Raw genomic sequence first — 22,998 nt, forward strand, 5'->3', positions numbered from 1 at the left:
CCAGGGCTGGAACAAACTCTCTTTCCCCTGGGTTCACACCTAGGCTATTAAACCACTTACCAGGCTACAGAAACCCATTCCCAACTAGCATCATCCCGTCATTAGCCAGCGAGTGACATCTGCTGGTGGGCAGCGCACTGCAGGGCGCCTGCCCTGCACCTCCCTGTCACCAACACCCACCTTTCTGCAGCCACACTGAATTAACACAGCGATTCAGAACTGGGATAAAGGCCGTGCTCGCCTGCCTGCGCTGCTTCTGTCCAGTTCACAGGGGCTGACGCAGCTGAATTTGCTGAATTCTCTCTCTGAAAAACAGCGTTGTCTCAGCCCCGCTTTCCTGCATCACTGGAATTACTAGAAATGAGCATCCGCCTGGCCAGAGAACTGCCTGCAGTGCTGCCATGAACTAAGGCTCCTCACTCCCCCGTAACTAACACCTCCACACACTAGCAAAACCCTAAGGACCAAACCTACAAAGTTCCTTCTCTGTAACCAGTTTTCTAATCACAAGTTACTTCACTGCTGTTGTTTCACATGCCAGAGGTCTGAGTCACTTCTCTGCTATGCAAGCTCTAGATTTATGCGCTTAAGACACAGTGATGCAACCCAGGTGGCATTTTCACCTACTTTATTATACACAAAACATGAACAGGAAGTTCTACTGAGGAGGCTGACCACGTCCACGACCAAATCCACCTCTCTGCAACAGAAAAAGAAGAGCATTAGAAGTCACTGTATTAAGCAAGTGACAGTGGCAAACAGACAGCAGCAAGAAGCACCAACATCACAGATGAGCTGTCCTTCTTCCACTCTGCATTACTTTGTTAAGTACCTCCTGCTCCAAACACAGCGTTTGAGACTAGCTTCCTGACACAAGTTAAGCAACCCATCCTAAACAGCTCAGTGGATCATGTCTAGAACTCTTATTTCTGAAGTTTGGATTCATTCATTGCCTCCACAGAGCTCAGCTTGCTTCTCAAACGTGTCACTGGCTTTTTGTCACAGCAGTGTGACAGCCATCACATAGTTTCCCCAACAGGAATGTGGTTAAGGGAGCTGGGCATTAAGGGTAGCACAGCTGCCAGCCTCTCTTAAACAATCAGAGCAAAATACCTGAGAAGCATCACGCTGAAGAGCATGCAGGTATCACCTAGCCAGTTTCTCCTAATCAAAGCTTCAATAAAGGAGACAAGCATTGACTGCAAATACTCACAAACTGGAATTCAGTTGCTGCTCCAGCACCGGCTTCAGCCTTCTTGTCTGCACCAGCTGAAGAGAGAGAAGAATGAGTTACTAACCAAAGAATCCACTCCCCACGTACAGTGTTCCTGCTTGGAATCTAACCTCTACCAAAGATGACTAAAACTGAGGCTAAACACAGCCAAGTAAAACTGCTGTTACTGAGACCGTTACAAGAGTTACTGAACTCACCCCAGAGAAAAGCCCATGGTGCAGCCTGACAAAATTCAAGATCAGACTCCTATCTATGAGCAGATGCACGTGAACTCTGTTGTGCAAGTGCCTATGCTACACTAAGAGTCTAATTTTTCCTGTTTTTCTTAAAAAGGGGCCAATACTGAAGACAATTCTCCCAAAGAGATAAGTTGCACAAACAGCAGGGTCAGCCCCATGTTAACCCAGCAAGAGGATGGACACTTACGTGGAACAGCGCTGCGCCTGTACGTGTCCCTGTCAGCCTCTCCCCGAGTCAGGCGCGCAGGACGTTCACCTTCCAGACCTGAAAGTTAAACCAGCAACATCAAATGTAGTTCTTATCTAGAACACAAATTCATTCCCTGGTGACCCTGCATCTTAAGGTGGAAAAAAAAGCCCTCCAGTTTAACAGTTAACCATCAGATCAACCAGCACAGCTGCAGCTGGGATGGCTCAGTGGATATAAACCTCAATAAGAAAAGTGAGGTTATAAGGAAAAGTTCTCTTTAAGGAGGAAATCTGCCAAAGTTCACCAGCTTGTGCTTGGGTTAAAGTCAAATAATGTGAAAAATGGATTTATGGCATTATTTCAACAGTCTTCAAACAAGGGCCAAAAAGTAATGATGGTAAATCAGGAATACAGGGAATCTGTCACATCCAACAAGCTTGTTCCCAGCTCAGTCAAATCGCCTGACATTCTGATCCCAACCCACAATACAGCTGCAGTGTCGGTATCACAAATCCTCCACAATGGAATAGATTAACAAAACTAAGAGGAGATGATCTATGTAACCTCAGATTAGTATCAGACAGAACACTTGTGGGAAAGAAACAGTCATGGTAGAACTGCCACCCCACTCTTCCAGAGCTCACCCTCAGTATCAGAGATCAAACAGGTCCCACAGCACCAGGCTGAGGTCTTCCTGCTCAAGGGTAGAACACATTTAAAGTCGCTGCCAGCAGTGTTAAGCATGCAGCAAGAAACATGAACCATGCATTTCTACAGGCTTCACTTATACTACAGGCACTAGCTTTCCCACATAAAAGCACAGTACTTATAATGGATGCTTTTATTACAAAGAAAAACACCATCCACTGATAATGCAAACAAGTTTAACTTATACTACAAGTGCTTTTACACCCTTCCTTTCTGTCAGGTTAAACCACCAGGGTTAAACCCCCCAGACAATGGATTTGGAGGATTTTTTAAACTTCAAATTTGCCCATGCTTTATTTCTAACAATCCAATTACATCTGTAACAGAGAAATAGATTGCAAATATCAAACACACAGAAGTCTGAAACCTGCTTTAGACTCCTTCAGCTTTTGTACCAAGCCTGACTTGAGAAAGGCAGTAGCGCTGCATGGAAGTAGAGGAAAAGCCCCAAAACCCCAAGAGGTCAAGCAAAACCCAGAAGTTCTGCACCACCATCCACACGCACTCTGCAACCTTTAGTCTGCGGCAGGCAGGTGATCCACACAAGAAACAGCCAGTATGTGCAGCCTTACCAGCTAACCCCGCCAAGGTGTGGACCAGCTGAGGTCACTGGCACTGCCCTGAGAAGGGCTGCGATGCTGTACAGAGAAGCTGCCCCTCTGCAGAAACCTGAGCAAGTTTTAGCCCCTAGCTCCCAACAGAGACATAATTTTTGCAGCTTGCTGGATAAACACAGCATCCAAAGAATAAATTTGGCAACATCCAAAGCTTCTCAGAGATCAAAGAAACCAACACCTTCCTAATTCCAATGCAATGCTTTCCTTTGAAGCACATGATGCTACAGTTTTGTTGAGCTAAAGAACAAATTGCAGGCAATGGAGGTGAAGTGCAGCATCTAGTACCTTGCCAATGGGGTACGACACAGCTCAGAAGCAGGAAGAGTGGACTGCTACCAAGAGCTCTGTCATGCAGGACTCCCCTTTCACAGAGTGGGTCTTTCTTTATGGGCAGGGTGACATCCTACATTACTCTTGGTAAACACAGGAAGCAACTCCACACAAGGCAGACAAACCTACCATCACCTGCCTTGAAGGAGAAGACGCATTTCTTGCCCCTAGAGACCTTGCAATGCTGTCCTGCCAACCACAGCTGCAGTGATTTTCTCCTTCCTCTTAAATTTCCAGAAGTTTTTATCTCCCCCAAGACCTTCTGGGCAATTTTACTATCCATGTTCTGCACTGGCTTTTCTTCTCTACTGCTGGACAGAAGAAATCAGGAAAACCAAGCATCAGGGTTTTTGTGGAGCACCTCTTAAGCACATACAAGCAACGTAATCATCCTTCCTACTCTGAATTACTAGCTTGGAACACGTAACGTTTTCAGAACTGAACCAAGGGGCAGGGTGGCTTCAGCACATCCACCTCAAGTTTATTTATACTGCACTGCTCTATGACTTTGCTCACCACAAAGGATATCAAAGCGGCTCACAGGCCAATATCAACCATACGCAAGGAAAAAGCGTATCCTCTGCCTTGAGTGGCCTAGAGAGGCAGGTTTGTAACCCAAAATTTCATCATTTAATATTCCTATCTGCAACCGGAACACCTTCTGGAAATAGGTTTCAGCCATCTGCGGGTGGCTCTACAAGACTTTTTGCAGGGAGGCACCCATGCAAAGGCAGCTGCAGGCAAGCGAGCACTCAGTATCAGCAGCACATCCATTTTCACGACCATCATCTCCTTCACTTTGGGGTATGAAAACCCACCACAAAAACAAAACCAGCTACAAACCCAACACATCACACGTGTTTGATGCAAACCTTTAGAAAAGTGAAGAGAGCTTTAATAACGGGACTTGCCCAGAAACACACAGGATAAAGCCAGAATTATGGATATCCAATTTGCCCACTGGTACCAAGCTCGAACTCCCATGTGAAGCACATCCAGCACCCAGGGCTCGGCTTTCACTCAGTCACTGAATCCTGCACCCCAAGTTTGTTCCTCATTTCACCCACCCCAGCCAAAGCCACTCAACTTTTACACACCAGCCTTTCAGGCAGTTCTTCTAAGTATAACTCAGCCAGAGACAAGGTTCCCTGCTCCTGCTGCACTAGGTGGGCAGCACACATGCCATCTTCCTCCCCAAATGACAGAAGATTGCAGCAAGTCCTTCCCAAATGACAAGAACCACTTCTGGAAAGCCCCAGCAGTCAGAGGCATCCCTCGTCCTAGACCTCAGCCACGTCTGGGAACCAACTGGCGCTTCAACCCAGAGCCTGCAGCTCCAGCAGGCCTGCTCTTCCAGGCACCAGTGTCACCAGAAGCCAAGTCTCCCACTCAAAGCGGCGCATCCAGTCAGCATCACAGCTTTCTTTAGCCCCCTCTCAGTAGGCCAGTGGCCATCAGATGAGTGCCAAATACTGAAGCAATAAACCCTACACATCTCCTTGATTTGCTCACGTTTAAAAGTCCAAAAATCACAACAACTGACACTGTTCTGCTCCGGAAGCTGATGTTCAGCTGACTGTGCACTACATCTGCACCAAAACGCTCAACCTGACCCCTTCTCCACAGCTCCTCTCAGCTCACCTTTGGGCCGCGGTCTGCCTGTCTCTGGGCGGCTCCGGCGCAGGGTTGCGGGGACGATCTCAGGGGGCAGGTGAAGGTAATCGCGCAGGTACTGGATGCCCTCGTTGGTCAGGTACCAGTAGAAATGCCTCCACGCAAACTGCTCTTTCACATAACCCCGGGATTTCAGAGACTAGAGGAAGAATTGTGCATTACTTCACGTCTGAGCCTGATCATCACTCAACACCTCTGATCAATATTCGCACCAGATGGTTTTATGAACACAAGAGCTCATCGAGGATACGTGGGGAATAAAGAAATTAGAAACAGATAAAAGTTCACAGGCACAGGTCTAAATCACAGCATCGTTTCTACCCTGTGAAAAACACAAGGCTACCACACACACAGGGATCACAGCTTCAGAAATGGAACTAGAGATGTGCATCCACAAAAGAATGCCCTGTGGTCTGCGGGGAACAATAAACCAAAGAGGAAATGACAAAAATCAGGAAAATGGGAAATAGCTGTAATAGGAAAGAAAGAGCCAATGCAACTTCTGACTGTGTTTATCCGCTCAAGCCTGATGATGTTTGCTCACAGGTAGGCAGCACCCTGGTGTGCCCAGGCGGCGGCTGGTGGCAGCCCACCCTCACCTCCATACCTGCATGGCTTTCATGACATGGAGGTTGGGCACGTTCTTGTCCACGAGCTCAGGGTGCTTCGGCATGTGGACGTCTTTCTTGGCCACCATCACTCCCTCCTTAAAAAGGAGCTCATAGATGGCAATTCGGTTCTTCTTGGGCATCAACATCTAAATGAGATTAGAGGTAGATGGTAAATGCTGCCAATTTAAAGTAAACGCGTTCAGGAGTCTACCAGAAGCAACTAAAGCAGTGCTGGTTTGTAAGGAAAGCCAAACAATTTCAACACCTGGGCTGCTGGGCATCCCTTCCCATGGTTTTCCTGTGAAGGAAAACGGCAACCTGAACTTCTGAGCACTAACATTAGGCCACATCACTGTGTTCAAGACTGTGAACGATCTGCTCCCAGCTGAGACAAGGGTGGACACAAGCGGGGCAGAGACACAGCTCAGGGGGAGGCTTGTTTCGGCTCCACTGCCACAGAGCTGAGCTCAGCTCTGCCGCTCTTGCCAATCCACGCACCTCCGGAGCCGCTCACACCCCACTCTCGGAGCGGGGAGCAGGATCTGGAAGCGCACCCGAGCCCCACAACCGCGCACCCGAGCCCCATAACCACGCACCAGAACCCCATAACCGCACACCAGAGCCCCACAACCGCGCACCCGAGCCCCATAACCGCACACCAGAGCCCCACAACCGCGCACCAGAGCCCCATAACCGCACACCAGAACCCCATAACCGCACACCAGAGCCCCATAACCGCGCACCCGAGCCCCAAACCGGGCACCCGAACCCCACAACCGCGCACCCGAGCCCCATAACCGCGCACCCGAGCCCCACAACCGCGCACCCGAGCCCCATAACCGCGCACCCGAGCCCCACAACCGCGCACCCGAGCCCCATAACCGCGCACCAGAGCCCCACAACCGCGCACCCGAGCCCCACCGCTGCCGCCGCTCCCCGCAGGGGGCCGGGGCCGGGACGCTCCGCCTCGAGCACCGGGGACGGCCGTCGCCTGGCTGGCCGGGAGCGGGCCCTCCCCGCGGCCTAGCGCCCCGCAGCCGCTCCCGGCCCGTAAGCCCGGAGCCGGAGCCCCGCACCGCCGCAATGCCCCCGCGGGGGCCCGGGCCGCGCCTCCCCGCCCCTGCCCAGCAGCGGCCCCGCGGCCCGGCCGAGGGATGGCGCCGATGCGAGCCCGATGCGGGCCCCGAGCGCGGCCTCACCGTGGCTGCGGCGGCGGCCCCAGGAGCGGAAAGGAGGGCGCAAGCGCCGAGCGGCCGCTTCCGGCCTCCCGAAGGTCCCCTGTAGACAAGGGTGACGGCGGCGGTGCCTGAGCAGAGCGCGCGAAATGGGGCGTGGGGTGCCCGCGGCGGTGCCTGACGGGCGGGCACCCCCCCGCGACCGTGTCACGGCTGGAGCCCGACCCGCTCGGCTGCCGCCGGCAGTGGGTACCGGGGCGCGGAGCCCCGCTTGGGCACCCCCGCAGCCCATCCCCATGGCAGTGCCCTTTGGAGCCGGGCTGCTCCCTGCCCCGCTCACACCCAGGCAAAGGGCTCGGGGCTCGCTGGAGCGGCGCAGAGTCCGCTCTGTGCCCCGAAATGCCCCCCATAGCCGGGGGGGGGGGGGGATGTGGTGGCCCCAGGCAGGGTGATAAAGGGGGGACCGGAGCTGTGTTCCTGTGTGCAGTGTCCCCCCTCATAGAGCAGGGTTGCTTCTGCCCTGTCCGGCGGTCTGAGCACCCCTCGAACACCGCAGACCCGGGGGAGCTTCACACCGGGCACCCCCCGACCTGTCCCTGGTTGGCAGGGTGCAAAGCAGGCTTGACGGGCAAGGGAATTGCGGGAGGGGATGGATGAACGCACACAGAGGAGCACGGGGAGGCTGGGGACCCCCCGCCACCACCGCCAGCCTCGGGGCTCCGGGCTTATTCCCTTCCATCCCCATCTCCATCCCCACGGTCGCGTTTTCACCTTGTGCGGCCAAGGAATCGTTACACGGGGGCGGCGATTGGTTGGCTAAAAATGCTTCCCTAATCTCCATGCTGATCTTTACCCCCCTCCTCCCCATCTGCCGTGACCTTCCTGCCGATGTGCAGAGCCAGCCCCGGCGAGACGCAGCCAGCCCCGCTCTGCCGCGTTCCCCACGTCCAAAGGTACAAACCCACTCCCCCCCCCCCCGGCGGCTCCCGGCAGGTTTGGGGCCAGGAGGGAGGTTGGCATCGGTGGGTTGGCCGGGGCTTGCTGCAGCACACGCGGTGATGGAGCTGGCGGTGTCCCCCGCTGGCGATGGGATGCCGGGGCTCGGTGCGCTGTGACCGCGCAGTCACCCTCAGTCTCCTCCTGGCTGGTGGGGGGGGGGGTTTGAAAGGGGCTCCAACCTGTGCCAATGGTCGCTTGTTGGGGAATGAACCCCACTTTAGCAGAGCAGCTCCCTGAGTCGTTTAAGCACTCCCCAGCTGCTGCTGGGTTCTGCTGAGTGGGGATCGCTGTCTACCTCCAGTGTGTGCCCCCCTCTCCTTCTCCCCGGTTTCGGGTCCTCCTGGGGGTGTCTCTGTCGGGTGGGAGGGCAGTTGTGGGTCCCACAGGTCCTGCCCGGCTGCTGTGCCTGCCGGGGCACCTACAGTCTGGTGCACGCGTAGCCCTGCTCTGCATGCTGTGCCCATCACCCCATAGCCCACGCATCGCACCCAGGGCTCCCGGGGTGGGGGGGGTCCGGGCAGCAGCTCTGACCCCACACACTGACGGTGGGGCCAGGGATGCCCCAGGGCTGGGGCTGGCACCGCTGGTGGATCAGCTGCTCTCAGCCCTGGGTGTGGGGTCCCTCCTGCTCCCCGTGAATGCATAAAGGGCTGGGACCCCAGCGGGGACAGCCTGCGGCCAGGTCTAGGGGCTGGCATCCCCCCCTCACCTCCCTTGGACGCGTTTGGCATCGTCTTACCCGGTGCGAAGCCCTGGCTCCTGCTCCAAGCCCCACAGCCAAAGGGGTTCAGCTGCACCAGCGGCTCCCGGGTGCTGTGGGGCCGAGTTCACAGCAGAGCCCCCCAGAGCTCCCTAATCCCCTCAGCCGCAGGGCACGGCACCGGGGCAGCTGGCAGGAGCTGAGGCTCTGCAAGGCGGCTTAGGCTGAGCCTGGGTGCTGCCGGGGGGCTCTGCATGCCCAGGGGCCGGTGCTCATCCTCCCAGCCCACGTTTGCCCCAGGGTGTTGGCTGTGGAGGCACACGGGGCATTAGAGCTGTGATTCTGGGATCGCTGCAGCAAGCAGTGGGGTCCCTGCGGGGTGTATGGGGCTGGAAGAGGCTTGTTACCCCCTCCCCGGGGTGGTACCTGCATGGTTTGGGCTGCCCATGCAGCCCTGGGGCAGGAGGGATGCAGCACGTCCCAAGGCACTGGAGCTGCCGGTGCCAACCTGGGGTTTCGCCCCCATTTTATATCACCCTCTCTGGGAGAGCAGGGATGGAGCTGGGGGCAGGAGCCTCCCGCAGAGCAGCCCCTGGGATCCTGCAGCAACCCTTGGGAGGAACGCATCTCCCGGCTCATCCCAGGGAGCGGGATTGCTGCCCTTGTCCGCCTGTCCTGCCGCATCGCCCGCCTCTGCCTGCATCTCCTCTGGCACCTGCCTCGGGAATGGCAAAGCAAGCGCTTTGCTAAACGGATTAGAGCTTCCCCGGCAGCCTCTCAGGCTGCTCCCGCTTCCGTCAGCCCCGCGCCGCCTTCCCCAAGCAAACCCATCCCTGAGCCATGTGTTCGGAGCAAGGCCATTGCCACAGCACAGCCAGGAGACCGCATCGCTGGCACCGATGGGGACTCGGTGCCAGACTGCGGCTCCCATCGTGCCTGACCCCAAAACCCTGGGGGTCCTTCCCACCTCCGGGGGTTTGTGCTCCCTTTGCCACTGTCTCAGCCACTCCTGATGGTGCTGACCCTGCCCTGGGGTTTGCACTGATCCATGACCTGCCCCCTCCTCTCCACCTCTCCCCTGGGTGTGTGGCCACCAAAGGGGCTGCAGCAGGATGGGAGCTGGGTTTAGCTGTAAAAGGATTGAGGAAGGAAAACTGGCGGGCATCAACTGGTGACGTGCACAAGGGCAGGGAAAGAAAGGGGATGTGCATCCACACCGGGGCCATGTCCTGCAGCGAGCCAAAGCGTGGGTTTGGCTCTCTGTGGGATCCCGCTTCCCAGAAATCCTATGTCCTCAGCCTTGGTGATCCCCCTGGCAGTGCCAGGGCCGGGATGGAGCTGGGCTCCACTGGCACAGGCAGCAGGAGGAGGAGGAGACGTCATCGAGCAGCTCTGCCCAGGGACAGACTTTGTCCCTGCAGGGTGGCCAGACCAACTGGTGCTTGTGCAACACCTTGAAGGCAAACACAGGACCCTCCCCGGCTTCTGCAGATGAGTCTTGGAGAGGGAGAGGCCGCATCCAACTGGCAGCTGCCGGCAGGAGCCGAGCTGCCCTCGGCATGGCAAAGCATGGGGGGAAGGAGGCAGCGAGGTCCCGGCACTGAGCTCCATGCAGCATCCCAGGGAAAATAGAGCCTTTATATCCCATCCCCAGCCCCTTCCCCGGAAGGGCTCCGGGGGGATGCCTGCAGGGCCAGTCATGAGCAGACAAGAAGGGGATTGTTTTGGTAGGAGTTGGGTGTCTGGCAGCACCTGCCCCGCGCTGGGGCCCTCCACAATGGCTGCCTTTCTGTGTGATTGCTGCAGAGCGGCCAATTATCCTCGCTGCTAATTAGAGATGCAGAATAGCTTCACTTGCGTTCTCCCAGCAAGCCCCAGAGGGCTCCTGGGACCGGCGGCACATCCGCGGTGGGGCCGCATCCTGGGCATGGGGCAAGCACGGGGGCACTGGCCCTGTCTGGCCCCGTAAGCCCTGAGGGCAGCCAGATGCCGTAATGCTCCTCTTTGCCCCTGGTATTGAGTGGGAAGGGGCAGCGAGATGCCATGGATGGGCTCAGGATAAGCAGGATGCTGGGCCTCTTTGTTCCCAACCCCAAGCAGCCTTCCCAAGGACTGGGGGCTCTCCTCTTGCTCCCAGCACCAGCCAGCTCAGCAGAAAGCACCAGAACAGGGGGCTCTGCTGTGGTTTAGGAAATGCATTTTCCTTTCCTTGCTGGGATGAAGCCACTGTGGAAAACCCCCCCCTTATTCATGTGAAAACTGGCATTTGTGGCTGGGTGATGGGCAGAGCGGCTGATAGCTGGTGGCATTTCTCTCCTCCCCTGCCCGCACCAGCTTGCTGCGCAGGCAGGCTGCTGGCAGCCGCAAGAGCACGGTGTGGGCTGATTTGCTGCTCTCAGCTTGCCATGGTGCTCACAGAGCCGTAATTTCAGAGTGGCGAGTGGCACGATAAATCAGGGCTTATTTCCTGCCAGTGCTGGCTGCTGCTTCCCACAAGGAAACTTCTTTTACAGGGGGAAAATGACTTATCGTGAGGAGTAGTAAGCAATGGGATAGCAAGAGCCAGGGAAAAGTTTGTGGCGAAGGAACCAGATGACATTGCAAGAGCCTCACGCTGTGGAGGCAGCTTGCACTGAGCTGCTGGGGAAGGAGACTTGAGCCAGTCCTACCTGCATGGGCCACATCTGCCACAGAGCTGGTGGCAGTGGGGCTGTCAGCACTGGAAAGCCCTCCCAAGTCATTGAGTCCCCCCTGTCACCCTCTTGCAGAGCAAATCCTAACAGCATTTGCTCCTCTGCACTGCAGCAACCCTGCCCTGAGAACTGCCAGCTCCTTGCATGTAGGATGATGCCCATTTAACCAGCACCCTCCAGTTCCTCGCTCTGAAATGCCAACGGGCAAAGATGCCCTGGCACCAGCAGGAACCACAGCCCATGCCTGCTCCCATGTCGGGATCGGGGAGCATCCCATTGCTGGGGTCCCACACGCTGCTGCCAGCCACAGCTGGGAATGAAACACTTTGGGGGCAGAAAGTCCAGCCGTGAGGTGGGAGAACACCCTTGGGTGGCACGAAGCTGGAAGGAGCAGGATGGGGCCCCACCGAGCTTCATTAAGCTGTGGAAGGCGCTTGTCAGGGGAAAGCTGAGCCGGCGGCGGAGCCTCCTGGGACCGGGTCACATTCTCTGGGCAACCCGATCCTGGCGGCAGCGGCCCCCGGCAGCCTCATTATTGTGGCTTCGGTTACTCGGCTGGAAGCTTTCCCCTCCTGCTGCCTCTTCATTTCCCTGACATCACCCGCGAGCTGGGGCAAGCGCAGACCCCGTGCACAGGGGCAGTTAAGAGGGGCAGAGCCTGTCTGCACCCCAACCTGTGTCCCCCGGGGTTGCCAGCATCCCCAGCCGTGGGGCAGGACGGCTCCAGCCTTCTGCTCCCGTCTGGGATGTGCGTCCTGTGCCAAGCTCCACTGACCCCAGGCACAAACCCCTGTGCTCAGGAGCAGGCAGATGGCAGTGGGGAAGGAGATGCCTGGTTCCATGGCCTCCAAGAAGCCTTAGGGGGGTACAGCCCCTTTCGCCCCATCACCCCGTTCCCTAGCCCTGCTGGGTGGGAAGGACTGCCTCTGCTTCTCCTGCCAGCCTTTCCCCGCTGGCACATTTGGCATGGAGGCAGCGCCGTCTGCTCCTCTGAAGGCGTTTTTGGGGTGTTTATTCCGGCAAAAACTGCGTCTCAGCCCCAAATCCCTCCCTGCATCCTCTTCCCGGGGCCATGGAGGCGGCAGAGCGCCTCGGGGAGCAGAGGAGGGAGCGCATTGCTCTGTCCTGTGCGGGAGGGACAAGGGCCGGAGACGAGGGTACCCCGAGGGTATCCTCCCGCAGCTCCCCAAGGAGCCTCTCGGCAGTGCACCCTGAAGGGGAAGGACCCCGCTTGTGGCCCTAACGGAGCCCGCAGCGACAGCGGTGCTCCCGCAGCACCCCATGGGTGGGCGCTGAGGGTCTCTGACCGGCCCCCCCACCCCAGGGTGCGGGCCATGGTCTGCGCGCATCCCCCCCCCCCCCGCCTCCCCCGACGGCTCTTGCAGCCTTTGCGGGCAGCGGCTCCATCCCGGTTGCCATGGCAACGGGCGGCTGCAGGCAGGGCGCGTGCCCGCGGCCGTGCGCGCCCCCGCGGCTGGTGCGGAGCGGAGCGGAGCAGCGCGACCGGCCCGTCCCGCCGAGCCCGGCGCAGCCCCGGGCCCCGGCCCAGGTAAGCGCCGGCCCCCGCGGGGCTTTGCCGGGGGAAGGGGCCGCTGGTGCCATTGGGGTCCGCTGTGGGGATGGGGCTGCGGGTGGGGATGGGGCTACCGCGCACCCGGGTCCCTTGCGGGGATGTGGGGAGGGCGAGGGGGATGCTGCGCAAGAGCCGGGTAGCGCTGTGTGGGTTTGGTACCCCCCTGCAGCCCCCGGCAGGACACGGTGTCCCCCGGGCCCTTCTGCAAGCCAGGGAGGCCGGGGGGGGGACATGACCTTCACCCCTCCTGTGTGCCTGGTGGGGTGCCGGGGTAGGGGACACCCTCTCTGCAACGCTGCTGAGCTCCTGGGTTTGTGCCTCAGTTTCCCCAGCTGCAAACGATGGGGGGGACTTGTGCTCTCCGTGTCCTTGTGTCCCCTGCCCAAACGGATCCCTCATCCCACCACTGATGGCCCTCTCGTCACCTCAGCTTCCTTCTTCCTCTCCCCCTTCCAACCCCCTGATCCTCCCCTCTGCTTTCCCATCCCTTCTTTGAGCCCCCTCCGGCTCCGTGTCTCCTCCTCCCACCACAGGCGGCTGTAATCCCACCGTCCCTCCACATCACCCTGCTCCTGGCAGCCCCATTTGCCTCCTGTCACTGCCAACCCTGGGTCTGAGCTGCCAAGGTACAGGGGATGGGGACAGCCCATCCCGTGCCAGTGTGTGACACTCTGGTTCCCCCCCATCCCTGCTGCGGAAGCCAGGGGACAGCACCTCCGTGCACTCCACCACCGTCGTTTGCTGCCTCTTGGTTTAATTGCAAACCTCATATTTGGATTTCTGCCTAAACCCTGCCCCTGGGACCATAAAAATCCCTGCTCGAGAGCCTGAGCATCCTTGTTTACAGCGGCAAGCGAAGGTGGCAGGCTGAGAAACACTGCAGGGCTGGATGGCAAGTGGAAACCCCACAAGCCCCATCTCCCTTCCCCAGGCCTGAGCTTATGCATGGGGTTGACAATCCTGCTTCCGCGCCTTGCTATGGTGCCTGTCCACGTTCCTGGCACATCCTCAGCTGTACCTGAGCTGGGCTGCAGCTTCCCTGGAGAGAAGCACTCGTGTTACCTGTAAATGCCATGCGTATCTCCAGAAATCTTTTCACAAGGCTTATAAAATCCCTGGAACACTCGGATGGGCGCCCTGTGCTCTGAGCAGGGGAACTGTGGGGAGTGCAGGAGGAAAGGGGAGGTTTCTGCAGGGCACACATGGGATGCAAAGCTGTTTTCTTGGAGGAAACGCATCTCCCCACCTACTGCAGCCCGGCGGCGTGGCCCCTACCCCGGGCAGTGAGGTGGTGTCCTCTCATCTGCATGAGGGACGTGTGGGTCCCCGGATCACTGAACCACCTCTGCAAACACCCTGGGTTTGGGGACCCTGCAGTCCCTGACCTGGCAAATCCCCTTCCCAATCCCCAGCTGCCCCCAGTCCATGCAGGCAGCCCCAGTGGGAGCAAGGCAGCTGCCCACTGGCGCATCCAGCACAGGATTCGTTGGAAAAGTGATTCCCAGATGTTTCCCACCATTCCCTACGTGTTACCCCCAGGGACCTGCTGCCCTCACAGCCACCTCGTGCACTGCTCCAGCAACTGAGTGCACCGGGTCCAGGCCAGCCCCACGGCACTGCCCTGGCCTAAATCCCATGGAGAAGCACCCATCATGCGGATGCCTCCCGTCCTCTCCCATCTGGCCATGGTTCTGGCTGCAGGATTTGGCTGTTTGCCTGCGGCTCCAACCCTGTTTGTGTTGCAGCTGGAGGGGGTTTGCCAGGGGATGCAGGATGGGGCCCTGATTGCAGCCTGCTCGCATGGAGCTGGCAGCTTGGGAAGGGCCCAGGCTCACCTCCCGCCTGGCCTTGGGCTCAGTTGGATAATGAGGGGGCAGGATGGGTGTTCTGGCTGATCACGACCCTCCAGGCTGTTCACCCAGAGCCCTGGTCCCCAGCTCCTGCCTCCTCACGCTCCTGCCTCCATGCCCAGTGCCAGCGTGAATCAGCAGCGCCCGCTTAACCGTTTCCTTGCAGGGTCCATATCGGCTCCGGAAGGGGGGGACAGCTCAGCCGTGCCAGAGCCAGCTCCTCCGCTGCCACCCTCACCAGCCCTATGGGTTGCTTTCCCCTGCCCCAGCCCCATGGATTCACGCACCAGCCCTGTGCCGGTGGGAAACCCTCAGCATGCAGCCAGGTCCGAGCTGAGCAGCTCCTGCTGCTGCAAAGTCTCTTGCAGAGCACATCGGTGTCACCAGCTTTGCCTGAGGCCCTGCCATCGTGCCGGGGCATCTCACCCACCCGTACTCGGCCACAGAGGGAGCAGCACGTAGGCACCGGTGCCTGCAGTGGATGCAGCACTGAGGTCAGGTACCACCAGCAGCCGATGCAGCAGCAAGGCAGCCCCAGAGCTGCTGCGATGCGATGGGAGATGCTGCTGCCAGGCTGCCCTGGGCTTCCTTGGCTGTTTCTAGTCCATTTGTCTTTCCCATGCTGGCCATAATGTGGCCGTAGCACTGATGCGTTGCAGTGGCGTTTGGTGCTGCACTCCCTGACAGACCCTCCACCAGCTCCATGCCACGGTAAGGGAGAGCAAATGACCTTCCCCATGGAACCCCAGCCTTATGCTTACAACAGGAGCCAAAATGCAGCAGCTCTTTCACATTGCAGCCCCATGGATGGTTTGATTTGAGCGGCCAGGTCAGTCTCGGTGTTTAGTTGCAAGAAAACCAGCTCAGACCATTGGGTCCTTTCCAATTGCTGGGCTTTGGCTTTATTACTGGGAGGGCTCGGGTCACTACAAGGCGACAGCGCGCAGCAAATTACCTTCCCATCCCCAGCTCATGTGCTCCAGCCAGGGCCCTTGGTTGGGTTGCAGCACCTGAGGGGCTTTGCACCAGAGGAGCATCGTGCGTTGCACTGGTTTGTGTTGGGTTTGGTGTTGGGGAGCTCCTGCTTGCTGTGCTTCCCACTGAGGGAGTGCAGCTCAGTGTGGCATCCCTCTCTCCTGGGTGCTTTCACCAGCGATTCCCCCCTGACTCCCCTCCCACAGCACTCAGCCCTCTCCCATTCACTGCAAATGTGAACCTTCTGCCTTGGGACAGGATGGGGACAGGGATGGGAGCACAGGATGCTCCTTGCAGCACATCCACCACCATCCTGCTTTGGCAAGGGGCTCTTTGCAGCCGGAGAAACTGTACCAGGAGGCTCTGCAGCTCTGGGTCCTCACCATTTTCAGTCGATGCGCAGGCAGGCAGGATGGGGACACATTCAGGCAGCTGCCTGTTCCCTGTATCACATCCCCATCCCTTGCTTTTTGGCTGCAGCATTGATGCTGGGGCCAGGGCAATGAGAAAACCTGGAGGCAGAACAAGCTGCCTCCTGGCTGCAGCATCCCTGCAGCTGTGGCTGGTGCCTGGCACCTCACTTGAGGACCCTAGAGCCCAGGATGGGGCACCCCCATCTGACAGCACACCCCAAGGCCACTGCACTGGGGATTGCACATGTAATGGTGGTGCTACAGCAAAGGCAAAGGCAGAGAGAGCAGGGAGGGCAGGGGCCCTGCTGCCCCCCCAAGGAACCCAGCTTGGCCCATTCACCCTTCCCAAGCAGTGCTTTGCCCAAAGCTCTGCAGCCCCACTGCCAGGGGCAGGAACAGCAAACCTGGGCTGCATGGGGACAGGGCACTGCTGTGCTCTGGGGTCCGGGCAGCTCCCGTGCCTGCAGTGTCGGCAGCGCCAGCTCTCTGCATTGCAGCACCTCCTGCCTGCACAGGGTCAGCACCGTCCCTGGTCCCCGTGGAGGGCACAGACCCCCTGCAACGCCAGCAGGAGCTGTGTGAGATGAGCTGCGCCGGTGCTCAGCACTGGGCGGGCTGATGGGGACAGAGATGCAGGGGGGCTCTGCTGCCAGAGCAACCCAAGGGCATGCAGGAGCTGGGTCAAACTTCACCGTCCCTCGATGCCAAATGCTCTGTGGCTCCTCTCCAGCAGCCTCGTGCAAACATGGGGCTGGGGAGGGCACAGCAGAGCCCCCTTGGCCGAGGGTACCCGAGCAGCAGCGTGTGGCTGGGGGTGTGAGCTCAGCACCATCCCTCGGCTTGGCTGTCGGCACCGGCCATCACCGTAGCCGCCTTGATGCGATGCGATGGGCTGCAGCAGTGGGCACAGGGCTGGTGTGTGCTGTGGGGCAGACCAACGCAGTGGGGCACACGCATGTGGGGGGGGGGTGCATGGCAGCAGAGCAGCAACAAGGCAGCGGTGTTAGATGAGAGGTGATGCAGAGCCAAAAATAACCCCCAGGCTGTGGCTCTGACCAGGTGGCACCGAGGAGAAGGAGCAGGGAGAGGCTGGGGCTGGCTCACGTGCCCATGGATCCCGTGGCGCTACACCCAGCTATGGATGTGCTCCCTCCCCAGCGTCCCTGTCCCAGCCCCAAGCAGCACTGGGGCTGTCACCCCAAGGATGCCCTTGCCTCGCCAACGCAGCCTCTGCAGCAAAACAAAGAGCCACAGACCAGAGCCACAAACCGAGCCCCCGGTGCCAAGTGCAGCACCGTGCTCGGGGCTTGCAGAAGGGGCAGCCCATGGGTGCTTTGCCACTGCTCAGGTGCACTGGGGCAGCCCATGGGTGTCCGTGGAGGATGGTGGGTGCCAGACTGGCGCTGGCTGCGCTGGGCATCGCTGCGGTCCCCCCTCCATCAGCATCGCGGCAGCTGAGGGACAGCCACGCGTTTATTTTTAACTGGCTGGGGAGGGCGGGCTTGGTGCCTCCTTGGTTATATCACTAAATCCCTGCCAGGCCCTGTTAGTTCCAGCACAGCGAGCCCTGTGCCGCGCTCCTGTAACTGTTTCGGCCCTCCATCCTCTTGGAGCCACGTCCTGCCCTGGACCATGGGCTCCTTGGAGCCAGCTGTGTGCACAGCTGGAGAGCTCGGACCATCTGCTCCCCACGGGTGGGCATTGGGTCACCGGGACCCTGTGCCCCCCAGCCCTGGGCTCCCGCCTCATTGCCCAGGCGCATGGTAGGGTAGATGGCCAGGTCCCCCACTGCCTGCTCCACCTCCCCAGGGGAAGGGACAATGCATGGGGACCATGACAGCATCTCCCACTCCCACAGCCCTTTTGGGGACAGAGCAGGAGGAAACCTGGGCAATTCATGGCTACTTGGTCCTCATCCCAGGATGGGATGGCTTTCCTGTGGGAGCACTGTCCAAATCCTGGGCAGGATGGGGATGCCGAAGATGCTTATGGCCACCACAGCCCCCTCTCCATCCTCACAAGCTGCCATCGTCAGGCACAGCTTTTGGCAAAGCGGCAAAGGGTTAAGCCATGCAGCGGGGCCACGTGACGCTCCAGGGATACCGTTTTCCTGAAGATCAGGACGGATTAGGGTGGAATATCCAGACGAGCATTCCTTGCGCTGTGCATCCCCCCCCCCCCCATCCCTGCCATGGCCCCTCGCTGGTGACCCCGGCTGGTGAGCTCCTGCCACCATCCCCACCATGTCCCCTCCCAGCACCACGGCTCTGGGGCCGGTTTGGATGGCACCAAGTGGGTCCAGGCGCTGGAGGAGTCTGCAGTGCAGGGGCTGGAATGGGCACCATCCCCATGCCTAGTCCCAGCCCCAGCCCCTGCAGCCGGATGCTTGACCCATGGTGCTGCGGGCAGGGGCAATGGGGGTCCCCTGCTCAACCCCACCATGACCCCCTCTTCTTCCCGCAGTGCATGAGGCTGGTGCCTGCCCAAGAGCCACCCAGTGCCCGCACGGACGCCGCAGGCAGCACCGGGAGCCATGTCGGGTTCCTATGATGAGTCGGCAGCGGCCGCGGAGGAAACGACCGACAGCTTCTGGGAGGTGAGTCCCAGCCATGCTCTGCTCCCGTGGGGCCCCCACTGCCATCGCTGCACCCAGGGTGGCCCCACGTGGCAGGGGACAGTGCTGCCTGCGGGCATCCCTACCAGGGTGGCTTTGGCACCCAAGCCAGCTCTGCTGGAGCTCTCACCCTTGGCAGTCCCCAGGGGGTGAAGAGCAATGGAAGGGACCAAACAGAGCTGGGTTTGAGCAGCCCCAAAGCACAAGCTCCATCCCTGTACCCCCAAAGCGCCTGGTGCCACCCCCATCCCCACCAAAGGCCAGCTGAGGTTTCGGGTTCTCTGGGTGCAGCTCCCATGCCTGTCTGTCTGCATCCCCTTCCCAGGTGGGGAATTACAAGCGCACGGTGAAGCGGATCGACGACGGGCATCGTCTCTGCAATGACCTCATGAACTGCGTGCACGAGCGGGCCAAGATCGAGAAGTCCTACGCGCAGCAGCTCACCGACTGGTCCAAGCGGTGGAGGCAGCTCATTGAGAAAGGTGCCATCGAGAAACAGCTCCCCCAGGACAGCCGGGTCCTGCGGGTACCCGTGCACCGGCACAGCTTCACCTGGGAGGTGGAGGGGTAAGGGCGGTGTGGTGATGCTCAGCTGTCCCCTCTGCCCCCCAGGTCCCCAGTACGGCAGCCTGGAGAAGGCGTGGGGTGCCATCATGACGGAGGCAGACAAGGTGAGTGAGCTGCACCAGGACGTGAAGAACAGCCTGCTGAATGATGACTTCGAGAAGGTCAAGAACTGGCAGAAGGACGCCTACCACAAGCAGATCATGGGAGGCTTCAAGGAGGCCAAGGAGGCTGAGGATGGCTTCAGGAAAGCCCAGAAGCCGTGGGCCAAGAAGCTCAAGGAGGTGAGAGGAGAAGCGCTGCATGCCCTGGGGCATCCCTGCCGTCTCCTGGCTCCGGGTCTGAATGGCAGCTCCCTGCAAGCAGAAGGATGGGCAGGGAGCTGTGACTACTCTGATGTGCCTTCTCTCCCCAGCTGGAGACAGCCAAGAAAGCCTACCACCTAGCATGCAAGGAGGAGAAGCTGGCCATGACCCGGGAAGCCAACAGCAAGGCCGATCAGTCCAACACCCCCGAGCAGCAGAAGAAGCTCCAGGACAAAGTAGAAAAGTGCAAGCAGGATGTGCAAAAGGTGCGAGGCATCGGGCAGGGGAAAGCGGTGGGAGTGACCACCGTGGCCCTTTTCCCCCCATCCATTCCCATTTTGCCATCCATACGCTCCTATAGAAGTGTGATGATTTGCAGACAGTGCTCAGGGGAGCGTGAGCAGGGCAGAGATTTACCCCTTTTACCGGGGCAAAATCTCTCTGGTAACAGACTTGATTTCACCCGCAGAGGCTCTTATCTCAGCCTGGGCTCCCCAGCATGGCAGCCTCCAACCCAGGCTCTCTCAGCACCCACAAAGGGGCTCTGAGGTGCTCGGGGTATAACCAAGGTGCCTTTGCAGACTCAGGAGAAGTACGAGAAGGTGCTGGATGAGCTGAACAAGTGCACCCCGCAGTACATCGAGAGCATGGAGCAAGTCTTCGAGCAGTGCCAGCAGTTTGAGGAGAAGAGGCTCAACTTCCTCAAGGAAGTGCTCCTGGACATCAAGAGGCACCTGAACCTGGCCGAGAGCAGCAGGTAGGTGCCTCCTGTGCTGGCTGGGCAGAAAGTACCCATGCAAAGTCTCCTTATGGTGCCTGCAAAGCAAATCAAGCCCTGGAGGGACCGAGTGCTTCCAGACAGCGCATTGCCCCTCCAGTACATCCTGGTGACCATGGTGTTGGCCAGAAACAGGTATGGGCACCACCGTGGTCACTAAGATGCCCTGGAGTGGCAGGAGGCTGTGCCTTGTAGTGGGTGACCGCACCTGGGCATGTTCCCATCTAACCCCATCCACAGTGGGGTGCACCCTACCTGCAGCACCCTGACCCGCACCTCTCCCTGCAGCTATGCCAACGTCTACCGGGAGCTGGAGCAAACCATCCGCCTCTCGGATGCGCAGGAGGATCTCCGGTGGTTCCGCAGCACCAGCGGCCCCGGGATGCCCATGAACTGGCCGCAGTTTGAGGTGAGGCTGAGCACCACGGCTGTGCTGGCAGCCCCACAGGGCAGCCGGGCGCTCAGGGGCTGCTTTATCTGTGCTTGCAGGAGTGGAACCCGGACCTGACGCACACGATAACGCGGAAGGAGAAGCAGAAGAAAGGCGAGGGGGTGACCCTGACCAATGCCAGCGGCACGGGCGAGAGCGGGGCACCGGCAGGCGAGCGCGGGAGGTGAGGGCTGGCAGGGTGGGAAGATGCTATGGGAGCACTGCGAGTGCTATGGGGATGCAGGGTGTCCTGGTCCTCATGGGCTGGGGTCGTGCTGCAGCCACTGCTCCACTGCAGCCTCAGGGAAACTGCAGCATCCTCCCAGCGGCACCCAGTGCCTGCCCCAGTCCTCCATCCCTTGCCCACTCCTACAGCCCCTCTTCCTCTTTGCTGTAGCGTCAGCAGCCACGACCGCGGGCAGACCTACAGTGCCGAGTGGTCCGATGATGAAGGCAGCAACTCCTTCAACACCAGCGAGGCCAACGGTGGCACCAACCCCTTCGACGAGGAGTCGGTGGGGAAGGGCGTGCGGGTGCGGGCTCTGTACGACTACGATGGGCAGGAGCAGGATGAGCTCAGCTTCAAAGCAGGTACGGTCCATTGTCAGTGCCGGCTTTGCTGGAGCTGCAGGTGCCCCATGTTTCGGTGGGAGATCCCTCAAATAACTTCCGAGTTACCCCAGCCCTTCAGGAAGTTGAAGGGGCAGAAAGGGGAAGGCACAAGCGGAGCCCAAACCCAGGTGGGACGCGGCCCATGCGGTCTTATGGGTCACCCCTTGCCTTTCTACCCTTCAAATCAGCGTGCTCAAGATCAGTCCTAACCCCCCCCCCCCCCAACAGCTCCATCCGGTGCAGAAATAAGGGTGGTAGGAGAAGTTCCCAACAAACCTCTCCCCTTCCACCTTCCTCCCAGGTGATGAATTAACCAAACTTGGTGAAGAAGACGAGCAAGGATGGTGCAAAGGGCGCTTGGACAACGGGCAGCTAGGTCTCTACCCCGCCAACTACGTGGAGGCAATCTAAGTCTTGTGGTGTGCTCCTCGTCGCCGTCAGCAGCTCAATCCACCCTCCATTGCCTCCATCGCTCCACCAACCAGCCGTGGTGCTGTCTGGTCCTTCACTCCTCACTGTTAGAGATTCAGACATATTTTCCGACCAAGCTTTTATTTTTTTAAGAGTTGTCTCCGAAGAGTATTTTGCATAGCCGCTTTCTTCTTCTTCTTCTTCTGAAGATAACGTGAAGCGAAAGATGACGTCGTCTGTTCGTCTGCGTTAGTTGATCTTTTCTCTGAACAAAAAAGCCGATACCTCAAGATCTTAAATCCCAACCAGTGAGAGCTCCTGACCGGTTGGCTTTTAAAGATACTGAAATCATGAGCCGCCTTCTGATTGGCTGGAACTGTTCCGAAATGCACAGCGCTGAAGCTCCTGGGACTAATCAAATTCATCCCAAAAGCCCAAGATGGATTGGAGTCTGACTCCATGCTTCCACGTTCTTCTCCCTGCTTCATCCTCCCTTCCCAAAGGAAGGGAATGAACACCCCCTCCGGCCCTGCAGCCACCCAGCCCCATCCTTAGGCAGGGCCCTGCTCATGGGCAGGGCCGGTGGCAGATTTGGATGCCCAGGTGAGGTGGGACCAGCCCTGCCGTGGAGCTTGGTGGCATCTCCTCAGCTTCCTCTTCCTCCTTATGGCCGGGCTGCTGAGCCGATGCCCCACGCGTGCTGCAGGGAGCAGCATCGCCCTTCCTGAGGGCAGTTATCCAGCTCCAGCTGGGATGGCCCTAAAATCCACCTCTGTTCCGAGAAGGACCCACCTGGAGGAGGACCCACTGCAGGTCAATGCTGCTGGAAGCACCTTCGCACCCAGCCTGGGCTAGCGGGGACTGGCTTGGATGCTGCTGGGGACAGTCCCCATCCACCCCCTTCCTGGAGAGAGGCAGGAGCGGAGCAGGGATGAAGGATAAGCAACGTCCAGCCTTGCACAGTGCCAGCAGGAGCTGCAGCACCCTGAGGATGAGGAGGCTTGGTGCAGGCAGCAGACCCCAGTCCGGGCAGCAGAGCAGCTGCCTGGTGAAGATGGTTGGAAACGAGACATGCCAAAAAGGGGAACGGATGCAAGCTTTGCCCTTTGCTACTCCCCAGAGGGCTCTCACCCTCCTGCACTTGGGTTCTGCAACCGGCCATGGCATGGATAGGAGCCCCTCAGCACCCAGGGGTGCTGCCACCCAGCACGGTCACCCCAACCCCTCTCCCCAGGCATGTTTGCTATCCCGAGCAATTCCCTACAGATCACCTCTTTGTTTTCCCTATTCCATCCAGCATCAA

General features: G+C 59.0%; 2 protein-coding genes across 2 annotated transcripts; one reads left to right on the forward strand and one right to left on the reverse strand.

Annotated features, from left to right (window-relative positions):
• Positions 1-611: 611 nt before the first annotated feature.
• On the reverse strand, positions 612-6,909 carry RPS10 (ribosomal protein S10). Its single transcript, XM_065698730.1, has 6 exons — positions 6,803-6,909; positions 5,600-5,749; positions 4,960-5,131; positions 1,661-1,738; positions 1,214-1,269; positions 612-700 (listed from the first exon to the last, which is right to left on the reverse strand). The coding sequence occupies exons 2-6, from the start codon at positions 5,747-5,749 to the stop codon at positions 659-661; spliced, it is 498 nt and encodes a 165-aa protein (XP_065554802.1). The 5' UTR covers positions 6,803-6,909; the 3' UTR covers positions 612-658.
• A 521-nt stretch (positions 6,910-7,430) lies between these two features.
• On the forward strand, positions 7,431-22,252 carry PACSIN1 (protein kinase C and casein kinase substrate in neurons 1). The gene is made up of 10 exons (XM_065698727.1): positions 7,431-7,731; positions 18,445-18,577; positions 18,921-19,077; positions 19,208-19,443; positions 19,575-19,730; positions 20,046-20,221; positions 20,531-20,651; positions 20,732-20,856; positions 21,070-21,263; positions 21,586-22,252. Exons 2-10 carry the CDS (start codon positions 18,515-18,517, stop codon positions 21,693-21,695), a joined length of 1,338 nt encoding a protein of 445 aa, XP_065554799.1. The 5' UTR covers positions 7,431-7,731; positions 18,445-18,514; the 3' UTR covers positions 21,696-22,252.
• The last annotated feature ends 746 nt before the right edge of the window (positions 22,253-22,998 follow it).

Source organism: Lathamus discolor, chromosome 19 (assembly GCF_037157495.1).
Source record: "Lathamus discolor isolate bLatDis1 chromosome 19, bLatDis1.hap1, whole genome shotgun sequence".
Lineage (NCBI taxonomy): Eukaryota > Metazoa > Chordata > Aves > Psittaciformes > Psittacidae > Lathamus > Lathamus discolor.

Coding starts and splice junctions, on each gene's coding strand:
- RPS10 (XM_065698730.1), bottom strand. CDS start 5,749: ATGTTGATGCCCAAGAAGAACCGAATTGCCATCTATGAGCTCCTTTTT. Junction 1,270..1,660: donor CAGGCGCAGCGCTGTTCCAC/GTAAGTGTCCAT, acceptor CTCTCTCTTCAG/CTGGTGCAGACAAGAAGGCT. Junction 701..1,213: donor CAGCAACTGAATTCCAGTTT/GTGAGTATTTGC, acceptor TTTCTGTTGCAG/AGAGGTGGATTTGGTCGTGG.
- PACSIN1 (XM_065698727.1), top strand. CDS start 18,515: ATGTCGGGTTCCTATGATGAGTCGGCAGCGGCCGCGGAGGAAACGACC. Junction 19,731..20,045: donor GCAAGCAGGATGTGCAAAAG/GTGCGAGGCATC, acceptor GTGCCTTTGCAG/ACTCAGGAGAAGTACGAGAA. Junction 21,264..21,585: donor TGAGCTCAGCTTCAAAGCAG/GTACGGTCCATT, acceptor CCTTCCTCCCAG/GTGATGAATTAACCAAACTT.